Below are 12974 nucleotides of genomic sequence, written 5' to 3' on the forward strand. Positions count from 1 at the left end.
TTAATATAACAACCAATGCTAACTTGTCATGTGTCAACCACTACACTTAAAAAAATACTCACGACCTGGGTTGTTTGGGCGACTAGGTTGCTCAATTTAAGTGAATTAATATTTTTTACGTTTTGGACAATCGACCCATGTGTTGAATTGCTAATAAAGGGAGTCTTATAGACACTATACATTTCCTCTCTCATATCCAAATTGTAAGGAAAATGTAAGCTTTTATATATTTTCATTTATATTGTAAGGAAAATGTAAGCTTTTATATATTTTCATTTATATATTGAAGTCTACATCCACCTACTTTAGATTACAGGAAATACTAAACTAAACCCTTATTTTTATGTCAACTATTCATCCTTTGTTGTATATTTTTAGGTAGTTGGGAGTGGATAAATGATTTTATAAACTGAGAGTATGTTTATGATTGAGTTTAAAAAATGTTTATCGATTTATTAATTTTTTTAAAAAGTCAGGATTTTGGATTTTTGAAAACTGTTTTTTAACTCTTTGAAAAAGCTAAAATAAAAAGGTTTTTATGATTGCCAGACATTTTTTTAACTTATTGACTTTTTAAAAATATCAATAAGCCAATAAACATTTTTCAAACTCATGCTAACATATTCTGATTAAGAATCCTTATCCATGTATTTTAGTTATATTACACAAGGATAAAGATTTCTTTATAATAATAGATGCTATAAAATATTAAGGTAAAAAACTAAAAATATAATATTCCTATCTTATAAAACCTTTTATAACTTTTGGGATGCTGCGGTTTTTGACTTCCTCGGTGTTTACTTTAGAAAATAATTATACAGTTTAGTAAAAATTAAATGAACGTCGGCATGACAAATTGACAATATAAACAAGAAAAAAAAAAAGGTTGAAGACTTGAAGTCATCTTTTATGGAGCACAAAGCGGCGATCATGGCGCGAAGAGAAACTTGACTGACATGACAAATTCTAGAAGAAGTTGTTGGTCCTCGCTGGATCGTCGGAGTTAATTGGATCGAGCAAAACAAATAACACATATATTTTGTGATAACTTACCACGACTCTTAAATATTATTAAAAACGAAAACCACAAAATATACAATAACACTAAACCATCTATTTATACTAAAACTATAACGTGCTCAACAAAATTCTTAACTAGACTCAAACTAGGAAACCAAATAAATAATTAAAATAAATAATTAAAATAATTAAAATATATTCTGTAAAGCACGTAAAGAGGAAAAACCTAACTCTTAAAACACAACTTATATCGACCATTGTTCTTTTCCTTGGTCAACAAAGGGTATATACTATATATATTTTTTTACCGGCAAAAACAAACATTCTTTAAATTAAAGGATGTATGTTATAAGGTTAATATTGTATATTAAAACTTTATAAGTTAATATTATAAAACGTGTTTGTAGTACGTAGTTAATATATAATGTTTACTCGAATACTCATAAATTATCATGTACCACATCAAGCTTGTATAAATTTAACTTAGTATGAGTTTTTAAACACCAATTGTTTTAAACAACTAAATTTTAATAATTCAAACTAGTAATGTGCTCAATTACACTCATAACTTCCAATTCTATTTTCAATGCCAAGTTGCCAACTCCATTCTTACATAGAATTAACTTTGTGTGTCTCTAATGAAAATTGACAAATTTTTATCTTCATCAAAATATTGTAAATTGTTTCATAACAACATAATTAAAGTTACGAGCATGCAAAGTCATTTCCTTGTTGGGTTAAGATTGTAATGGTCATGATTAAAAAAATTCAAACCCAAACTTTCAAGGCAAAATCGCTCAGTTATATTATGTTGAGCTAATTTTAGCTAAAACCAAATTCACGAAATCATGGTTAACAAACGCATAACCAAACCGCTATAACCTTCAAAACAAATTAACTAAACCCACCATACCAGACCTGTTATGATTATCCATTAACTAACATCTCGATTACGCGTATAGTTTTGAAACAAATCCGACCCATACACAGTTACACACCCCTATATTTAGCCATATCGTAAGTGTGCAATATTATCGGAACAATAAATTATAGTTTGAAATAATAAAAAATGTTTTGTTTTTATTAAGGGGGTGTTTGGCCTAGCTTTTTTAACCAAGCTTATAGCTTTTTTAGTTTTTTTTTACAAAATAAGCTTAACTTGGTGTTTGGCTTAGCTTTTTAAGCTTATGCTTATTAGCTTATATAAGTTCATTTGAAAAAGCTTATTTGAAGATGGTTTTTTAGCTTATCTGATATAAGCTTATTTGTTTAAGGGTGTAAATTACTCATTTGTCCTCAAATGATGGTGGATTAGTAATTATTACTCTAACAAATTAAAGAATGTTGGATAACAACTTATTAAGACATATAATTAACTTGCAAAATATAAGCTAATCCAAACACTTAAAAAAGCTTATCAAATTATAGAAAAAAAACTATAAGCTAATTTTATATATAAACATAAGTTTAAAAGTAGGCCAAACACCCCCAAAGTTGAAGTGTAAAATTAAAATATTTATGTATGACATTCAGTGATGATATATATAAAAAAAACAAAAAAAGGATAGAGTTTGATAGAATCCAATCCAAGTGTCTTTATGAGTCAACAAAACAAATATAAATACAAATACAAATACAAAACAAAGATCATCATCATCATCTATTCATCCACTACACTCTGTCACTCCCACAAAACAAACACCATCATCTCTCTCTCTAATTTCATAATCTCCAATATGCCCGCCATAATCAATTTCCTCTAATCACACCATTAACATTAACAAACAAACAATGCAGGACCTAATGTTTCAACATCACACTAACACTAGATCCAGCTATAATGCTGCTGCTGGTAGAGATGCTAGTCCTGACTCTGTAATATTCTCCAATTTCAGTCTCTTTTCTTCTTCAGCTTCTGTTAGCGTTGAACGTTGTTCCTCTGCTTCTGACGTCATCGATCGCGATTCATTCGTTTCCGAAATGTCTCAGGTAATGTACAAATTGAATATATAAATGTGATAACGGAATTTGAATTTGGAATTCGTTTAAAATGTGTGATGATTTTAGGAACGTGATGTTCGTAATTTGACTACGGCTAGGGTTTTGAATCCAGATCTGGATCTAGATCCGAGTAGTAATGGTAGTATAGTGCTTAGGCGTGGAGGTCAACAGCACCTAATTAGCACAAAAGTGGAAAAGGCAAAAGGTATATTAATAATATTAATTATTATTATTATTATTATTATTATTATTATTTTTATTATTGTTTAGGCATTTGGTTTAAATAAATTGAAATCATAGATATGAAAGTTGTTTTCTGTTGTACATGCAGTTACATTAATATACACTGATGCAGAAACTGACTGTGACAAGAATCAAACCCTAGATTCAGCTAGAAGCTCCTTCTCTCAAGCTCTTAAAGGTATTATCGGCGTATCGAGTAGCGGTTAATAAGGATTAATCGGATTGGAATTTTATATGTATATTTTTTCAAATTTTTATACACACAGAATTTTTCAAAATTTATATTATAATTTTTCGAACTTGTTAAATGTTAATCAGATTGTATTTGTAAGTGTAAATTTTCAAATACTTCTACGGTTTTGATTGATTTTGACCTAAATTTGACCGATTTGGATCAGATTTGTTGGTCCGATTAGATGAAATTGAATCGGTAGAATACAATTAATCGGTGACTAATCGAGTTTTTAATTTTTTACAACACTGATAATCAATTATTATCTTAATATAACATGCTAAAACGATGCATTTATTCTTAACATAACTTTAGAGCTGTCACTGGTTGCTAGTAGGTAAATTAGTCTGTAAATGTAGATCAGAATCTGATGCCTAAAAAGCTAACAACTACTGTTGGTTTCTGATTAATACTTTATTAATTAGTTAGATATATTCATGTTGTTGTTATATAGATTGTCAAAACCGAAAGTCAAGATCTGAAATACTTCTAAGGAAGTCTGACAGAAGAAGGCCTACGTCATTGGATCTGAACAATCAAGTGATTAACATGATAAGTTCATCTCCAAGACTTGCTATGAAAACATCGGTTTCAACTTCATGCAGGCAAACGAGTATGTTCCCGAGTCCAGTAACACCAAACTACCGTCACGCAAACGGGATACAAAAAGGTTGGAGTTCAGAACGTGTGCCTTTACACGCGAACAATAACCGAAGGCATGTGAGTTCTGGATTGATCTCTTATAATAGTGGAAAGACATTGCCTTCCAAATGGGAAGATGCTGAGAGGTGGATATGTAGTCCGGTTGCAGGAGATGATGGTTTAGGTTTGAGGCCTTCGCGTCAACAAGCCCAAAGACGGCCCAAATCAAAGAGTGGGCCACTTGGGCCGGCTGGATCTGCTTACAACCCAATGTATTCGCCTGCAGTGCATATGTTTGATGGAAGACATGTAACTAGTTTACTCACTGGATCACCATTTTCAAGTAGAATAAACGCTAATGACGGTTTGTCAATTCGGTATGATCAGCATGATACAGGTGAGAATTTTCCTTCACTGAATGAGCCTTGTATGGCTCGATCAGTCAGTGTACATGGCTGCTCTGAGTCACTGAGTCAGTCATTGCTGCGCATAACTCAAGGTATGTACTGTGTGGTAACTAGTATTCTAGTAAACCTCTTTGTATGTCTTATTAGATTTTATAAACAATTTCTAACTGTGACGACTTTGTAACCATTGACAGATGGTAAAGCGAGCGGTGTAACCGATGCTGCTACCAACATATCTCGTGATGTTTCTAGAAGAGACATGGCTACCCAAATGAGCCCTGAGGGTAGTCCCGACTCATCTCCTACAAGGAGAATCTCAAACTCTATCTCCATGTTATCTTCTACGATACCTGCTGAGGAGACGCGCTTGTCTAAAGCAGACGTGAGGGATGTACAGGTAGATGACCAGGTCAGTTTGTCCAGATGGTCCAAGAAAACCAGAACTCGAATGCCAGGTAGGCGGTCTGACTCAGCAATGGCTGATGACTGGAAACGAAAAGCCCTCGATGTCCGTTCTTCTAATTGGGAAGTGTCAGAGATCACTACAAATCTCTCAAAGTATGTCCACTTTTCAATTATCAGTTTCTGTATATTATTGTTATTATTATTATAAATATTATGATAACAATAGTTAACTTATGTTCGTTTGTTTACTGTTTTAAGGGTGAAACGCGAGGAAGCTAAAATAACAGCTTGGGAGAATTTGCAGAAAGCTAAAGCAGAAGCAGCTATACGAAAACTCGAGGTTCACTTTCACTTTTATTGAATTTCTACAGCATTATTTAAACTTATAAGTAAAATTAAATTATATAACTTTTTAGATGAAATTGGAGAAAAAGAGATCATCATCAATGGATAAGATTATGAACAAACTTAGATCAGCTCAAAAGAAGGCTCAAGAAATGAGAGGCGCGGTTTTATCTAACCAGACACATCATCATCATCATCAAGGTGCTGCTAGATCTCCGTCACACAAGGCCATCTCATTGATCAGGACTCCGCATATAGGTTCTATAAGTGGTTGCTTTACCTGCCATGCATTTTAAGTTTTTAACAAGCTAGTTTTCATCAAGGCAGGTAATTTTTTTATTACTTTGTTTGTGCTAAATCTTCATCATCAGATGTCTAATTGATGATGACTGATGTTGTTTGTCTATAGATTAAATATTATTTGAGTATGTTGTTAAGGCGGTTCTTGGAATATATTAATTTGATGTTGTCATTCATTTGTAGTTTTTTAAGGTTTGATGTGGTAAAATATATTAATTCTACTCAGTGTTGCTTATTTTACTTACAATTTTCTTCAACTTATTTTTTTATATATACACAATTTAATTGTTTAAAAGATTAACTTAAGTATAAAATATTTAATCATAGTGACAAGCCACTGATTTAGACGTGCACAAAAAAACCGGTTCCGGAACCTAACTGGTGGAACCGAACCGGAACCGGTTCCAGTTCCAACCCGGTTGGTACAATACCCGGTTTGGTTATTTTTGTACCCGAAAATCGTACCCGGTTCTCCTATTTGTATGTCAGTATCAGTTCCAACCTGGTTCCTACCCGGTTCTTAATTGGAACCGGTTCGGTTCGTACCTGGAAAAACCGGTTCCGACGGTTTTTTTTGAAGGGTCAAACAAAAGTCAAACTAGCCGTTGGAACCGGTTCCAACGGTAATATAGCCGTTGGAACCGGTTTTTTTAGACACCAATTACCGTTGGAACCGGTTCCAACGGTAATATAGCCGTTGGAACCGGTTTTTGAGACAATAGATCCGTTGGAACCGGTTCCAACGGTAATATAGCCGTTGGAACCGGTTTTTGATGCCCAAACCTATATATAACTTGTTTCCACCACTTGTTTCACCACCAAACTCAAAAACAAACTAAAATACTACTCATTTAGCAAACCCGTTCCTTTACCCGACCATCCAACTAAATATTATTATGGCACCCATCAAAAAAACTAACAAGAAGGCTAAGAAGAGTGCTTTTGTTGCCCCCGTTCCTGTTACGGAGGACCCAAGGGTTGTTACGGTAGTCAACCATAACCGCAACCAAGACATATGGAAGAATTGAGATTTGATTGTGGATGACGAAGGTTATCAAAAGGCTCGTTGCAAACTATGTGGTTCAATATTAAAGCACGATTCCAACTCTATTTTGAGAAAGCACATCGAGAAGCCATATTGCAAGGCGTTGAAAGGGATTGGCACGACCGATCAAATTGACTTGGGTAAAGATGGTACACTATTTCGTTACAACACGACTCAAGTTCAAGATAGAATGGCAAAGTTCGTTATTCAACGAGGTTTGCCGTTTAACCACTTTGATGACCCGGAGTTGACGTCGTTGATTCGCGAAACTCTACAACCGAGATACACACATGTAAGTCGTACTACCTTAAGACGTCATTGTATCAGGTTGTGGGAGTGTGCTAAAAAAGAGTTAATCGAGTCTTTTCATTCTTTAGAAGCCATGGTTAGTTTAACTACCGATGTTTGGTCGGCACCACACGGGTTGCCCGAATCATACATATGTGTCACCGCTCATTGGGTTGATCCGGTGACATGGCAATTGATGAAGCGCACCATCGCTTTTGAAAACTTCCCGTTCCCACATACCGCCGAAAAATTGTTTGAATTATTTGATGAAGTTATAACGACTTACAACTTGAGAAATAAAATATTTTCGATTTCGTTTGACAACGCTTCAAACAATACTAAGGCGGCTGAAAAATTTATCATTAAATATTCACCACCTTGTTTCGGGGATTTTTTTCATGTCCGATGTGTTGCACATATCATCAACTTGGTTGTTCAAATAGGTCTTGACAATGAAAACATTTGTGATGATTTGAAATACTTTAGACTTATGTTACAAGATGTCTTCAAAAGTGGTAAAAGAAGACATCTTGAATATAAGAACTATTGCAAGTCGGTTGAAAGAAAGTATTTGGGGCCGAATTGGGACGTTCCAACCCGTTGGAACTCAACTTGTCATATGTTAAAGTGTGCTTTTGCCCAACGCCAAACTTTACAAGCTTTTCATAACAATCTTGTTTAAGAACGCGAGGCCGATATGTTTCCGGAAAGTGTTTGGGTCCAAGTCGGTTATTTGTTGGAGTATCTTGACGTGTTCAAAAAGTCAACAACAAAATTATCGGGAGTCTATTACCCTACTAGTTGTTGGGTTTTGCAAGAATTGTACTATATGTCTTGTGTTTTTAAAAGCTTTGCGGAGAAGAACAAACTCTTCGAAAATATTGTTGCGGTGATGAAAGAAAAGTTCATAAAATATTTTGAAAACATATCGCCGGTCTTTACTTGTGCCGCCGCATTAAACCCCTATTGGAATGTTAATGGGGTTGAAACAACAATTGAGGAAATATTCGACAACTTAGGTATGCACGAGATTGACCCGAAGTTGTCGACGGAAGCGAATGACAAGTTCAACAAAAACCTTCAAGACCTTTATGACCATTATTTTCAAATGTATGGTCCAAGCACGAGATCGTCTTTTGTGAAAAAAACAACTAGTAGGCCGTGCAATGACCCACTTATAAACTTGATGAATGGGTTTCGTGAATCGGCATCTAAGAGGCAAAGAGGAAACACACCAAGTAGCGAACTTGGTCGATATAGTGGAGCAAACTATGTTGAGGGCGCAACGGTCGACGAAATTCGCAATATTGATTTGTTGGCTTAGTGAAAAGGTAAACAAAACGAATTTCCCATTCTATCCGCCATGGCTCGTGATTTGCTTGCCGTACAAGCCTCAACGGTTGCTTCCGAATCGGTTTTTTCTCTTAGTGGGAGGGTGTTATCTATGCGAAGAACAAAACTAACTCCCGAGTCTCTAGAGGTTTGTATTTGCCTAAAGGACCATTTGGATGCGGTGGATCGTGTACAACACAAGGCGAACTTTGAAGACGAAATACCAATAGAGCGTCATATTCATGATGAAGAGGCGGAGGACGGGGTTTCTTCCGATAACGAAGACGAGGGTGAAGACGAGAATGAAGACGAAGAAGAGTTGTAATTATTTGTTTTGGTAAAATTATTTGTAACTTGTTCAACTAATATTTAGTTTTGATTTGTTTTATTATAATTACTTTTGTTACTCATGATTAATTTTTGTTACTTTTTTATTAACGACGAACATTTTATTTATTTAAAAAATAACTATTACAAACATTATTAAAACATAAACGATACTAAACATAACAACTAAAACATAAAAAACAAAGTCCGTCGTTTTAATCCGGGAATACTTATTTTTGGGTTGTAGAGCCGGACGACTCTCCCACTTCCGTTTTTTAGCTTCCAACCTTCTTTTCTCTCGACAATACTTATTCGTATGTTTTCGTAATGTCGAGTTGGACCCTGCTTTAAGAAACTTCGAGCAATATTTGCAACGTGCCAACTCATGTGAGTCGGTCATGAGACACAAATCGTAATGAACCCAAACATCGGGGCATCTTGTTGTTTCGATCACCATAACAACGTCATCATTAGTTGCCATTTGTTGTCGGTTTAAGGTTAATTGTGGTTTGGAGTGTGTTTTATAGTTTTGGAAGTGGTTTAACAAGCACACAAACAAACCTTGCTATTTATAGTAAGAAAATAACCTATTTGTAGTTAAAAAACCGGTTCCAACGGTCAAAAACGGCTATATAGCCGTTGGAACCGGTTCCTAACGGCTATAATATTTAAATTTCAAAAAAAACCGGTGGAACCCGTTTTTACGTAAAAACCGGTTCCGGTTCATACCCTACCCGGTTCTTAAAAGTTAGCATATCTGGGCATCGGTTCGGGTCGGGAACCGAACCGGTTCTTGATTGGAACCGGTTCCATTTTACAACCCGGTGTGAAAAAACCGGTTTCGAACCGGTTCGGGTTTTCCAGTTGAACCCGATTTGTGCACCTCTACACTGATTCATCTGATCATTTACATTCCACCCTTGGGAGAAAACCTGTCATAGATGAGAAAACTCAATTGCCCGACTTGGAATTAATTAATAAAATCTAAGACTTGAGAGTATAAAAGTAATGAATCAAAATTGCTAACACAGTAGTATTAAACGGGACCCATACTGAGCGAAAATTAACTCCGCTGGGTTGTCTTGACTCTTGATGGTCAAAATGACATTTTTACAAGGGATTTTATGTTTTGAAGGCATTGAAGAGTGGAGAGGCTATAATAAAACATTCCCGCACGAACAAATCAATGTGTTTGGTACAAAAATAAAGAAGCCCCAACTACTCATTATTATTATCAATAAAACCAGCAAAATACAGCCACAATCACCACCACACGTAGACATAGTATTCATATGCAATGTATAATAAGAGATTTATTTTTGGGTTGGTCACTGAGTTTTTCACTGAATTGAGTCAGTCACTAAAATGCTTTGGGATTTTGAGTGTAGGTTTAAGGTATTTAATTCGGTTCGTGACTTTATAGAGTTTTTTTTATATGGTTCATAACATTATTTTGTTATGAGGGATATGCACTCTCAATTCATCAATCAATATTGAAGGTTAAATTACATGTTTCACATATAGCATTCTGCAAATATGCTGGTTATGAGATGTCCCTACCTAGAGGTGTACAAAAAATCGTTGGAACCGGTTCAATGCAAACCGAACCGAACTGGTTTGATAGTAAAATTGGTTCCCAAACAGCCGGTTCTGGGACCGTTCCCCTTATCTACCAAACCGGTTTTTAAAATTGGATCGGTTTGGTTAAAACCGGTTCTAAACCGTACCAAACCGAGCAGGACCAGGTCGACCTTTCTTGCTCATAAACGTGTTTATAAACCGAACCGGTTTGACCCAATCCGGTTTTGACCAGGCTTTGACCAAACCAGTCCGGTTTAGAAACCAGTTTTGTTTGGGAAAAAAACCGGTTTTGTTCACCTCTATATCCAAGTGTGTTTTACCTAAGTAGAACATGCAATATGAAAATACATTCTCCTTAGATCACCCAACTGTCTATACTTTTTTGAGATCCATCCATGAATTATGAAGCAATAGACAATTCGACACGAATATCACCCAATTGTGTTCAATATCATCCAAATTTAACTAAACTTGCAACAAATCATCAAATCTCAAATAGGAGCGATTTAATGTCTCAAGCTGGACGGAATGGAGCTTTTGATTCCGCTCTCTAGCTCACGCCATGACTCCCGATAGAGGGGGATGGTGTTCCTGGGTTCTCGCAGCCTCCCGATATAGTTTCAATGACTGCACATAATATGCAATTTGAAACACAAACACATAAATCATTATATTTTTTTTGAACGAATAAATGCACTCAATAGGGTTTGAACTCATGACCACCTATTTCACACATTAACCAGCTTACCACTATACCAAAATGGGAATGGAATGGCAGAATCATTATCTTACGACCATGTCTCTTTAAAGTTTAACAAAACAATAGTTCCTTTTAAACAAATCTTTAATTAGTTTTCGAGCTTGTCATTAGGGCTGTTTACGAGCCGAGCCGAACCGAGCGAAGGCTTGCTCGTTGCTTGGCTCGTTTACAACCGAACCGAACGGCTGATATTCGAACCGAGCAAAAACCGAAACGAGCCAAAATCAAATCGAACATTTTTCGATCGAACATCGAGCGATTTCGAGCGTTATTTATTTCCTTTTCACTTTAAAATTTTCAATAACAAACAAGTTTGAAGGTTAAATTATATATTTTATAAATAAATTAGTAGTTTTTAGACAAACGTGTAATAGATTGTAAATTTTTATTAAAAATAAGTTTGAAGTGAGATATAATAATCATGTAAATGAATTTCTAGTATTTTAAAAACATGAAGCGAATAAATAAAATTATAAAATTGACGGAATAGGAAAAATTTAAAGGGGTTAAAAAAATTGTAAGCTTATATTTATGTGTTTTGTCTATATATTTATGTATTTGTTCATATATAATTATATATAAAATAAATTAAAAATATTCGAGCCGAACCGAACCGAGCAGACCTTTGCTCGTTGCTTGGCTCGTTTACAAACCGAACCGAGCAGAGCCCTCGTTTACAATCAAGCGAAAAAACGAGCGAGCAATTTCCGAGTGAGCGGCGAGCGAGTTCGAGCAATGAGCGGTTTGGACGGCCCTACTTGTCATAATAAAGCTCATTTTGCCTAAATAGTCTAATAAGTGGGCTTTAGGCCCAAACCAATAACTCCAGGCCCTAACTCGGTTTTGTAAAATAATTGTGACCACTGACACTGACCAGTGGTTTCTAATCAAGCATATAGCAGCTCCTATTGGGCCCATTGTAACTCTAGTAGTGACTTAAACCTTTAAATCAGAGTCTTAATACTAGCTAAAAGATCAAATACAATAATTACTTACAATAATTGCATACACAACGTACAACACTACTAACACCCTTCGATTTAAAAAAAACATGCACGCCCAAAACTCGAGAGAACTTCTTCGTCTCCTCACCTAGGGTTGACATTCATCATCGTGGTTCAAGCTTTGAATTAAATTAAACCTCCAGGTAATCGATTCGTTTCCATATCAATTTTTGTTTTTGTCATGATTGATTTATGCCTCAATCATCATAAGGTAAACGTCATGTTAACCTTTGGAATTTGAAATTGATCCATGAAATCATATCACATGGTCTCGAAATCAAAAATTATATTCAATTAACCATCAATTTATCCAAACATACATATATGGATCTTCAATCGAATTAATTTTTGACTTGAGCATAATTGGTTTTAACCTTGAACTTATTAGGTTTTAACCTTGAGAGTATTATTTTTTAACTTTGAAAGTATTAGGTTTTAACCTTGAATGTATTAGGTTTTTGGAATTTGATTTAAGATTATTTGTATTTTTTAACCTTGAGAGTGATTCGCATACTTATATAACAAGTTATTATTGTAAAGTAACCATTCCCCATAATTTTATTTTATTGTTTAGAACAATCGTGCATACCCAATAATATTGTCATATTGACACTGAATATATGGGCCTTGGGCCTTTTCTAGATTTCAGTACGAGCCTTGTTTTATAGGTTCAACCAAACTCCTAACACAGTAACATGAACATACATACTATACAATATACATGCAATAAATCACAAGTTCACAACTATAATTTGCGGTAACTCAAAAAAAAATATATTCACCCTGTATATAAAGTATCCGTTCACACAATATAATGTTTATTTCGACATGCACCTTTTATTGAAAAAGGCATATTTGTTTTAATGTATTAAATTTATTATTAAATAAAAAATTAAATCTTATTTCTTGATCGCTTAACATGTATAATTAAAAGTTAAAAGGGTCAGAATAAGACATGCAGGATCTAGACTTAAGATTTTATATATTGGTTCGAGTTTTATACATGGACCATGCCAAATTAATGGAAACATCAAATAAACAA

At 34.7% G+C, this 12974-nt stretch overlaps 1 protein-coding gene across 1 annotated transcript; it reads left to right on the forward strand.

Moving 5' to 3' along the window:
• The first annotated feature begins 2809 nt into the window (after positions 1-2809).
• Positions 2810-5776, forward strand: LOC143584232 (uncharacterized). Its single transcript, XM_077066325.1, has 7 exons — positions 2810-3009; positions 3088-3226; positions 3353-3442; positions 3951-4637; positions 4740-5103; positions 5209-5290; positions 5367-5776. Exons 1-7 carry the CDS (start codon positions 2812-2814, stop codon positions 5589-5591), a joined length of 1785 nt encoding a protein of 594 aa, XP_076922440.1. The 5' UTR covers positions 2810-2811; the 3' UTR covers positions 5592-5776.
• The last annotated feature ends 7198 nt before the right edge of the window (positions 5777-12974 follow it).

This window comes from Bidens hawaiensis, unplaced genomic scaffold (genome assembly GCF_021521415.1).
Source record: "Bidens hawaiensis isolate Kalapana, Puna unplaced genomic scaffold, B.hawaiensis_p1.1 tig00032852_1, whole genome shotgun sequence".
Taxonomy (NCBI): Eukaryota; Viridiplantae; Streptophyta; class Magnoliopsida; order Asterales; family Asteraceae; genus Bidens; species Bidens hawaiensis.

Excerpts from the sequence above, each read along its gene's own strand:
- LOC143584232 (XM_077066325.1), top strand. The coding sequence starts at position 2,812 with ATGCAGGACCTAATGTTTCAACATCACACTAACACTAGATCCAGCTAT. Across the intron at positions 5,104-5,208 it reads ATCACTACAAATCTCTCAAA|GGTGAAACGCGAGGAAGCTA; the intron begins GTATGTCCACTT and ends TACTGTTTTAAG. Across the intron at positions 5,291-5,366 it reads CAGCTATACGAAAACTCGAG|ATGAAATTGGAGAAAAAGAG; the intron begins GTTCACTTTCAC and ends ATAACTTTTTAG.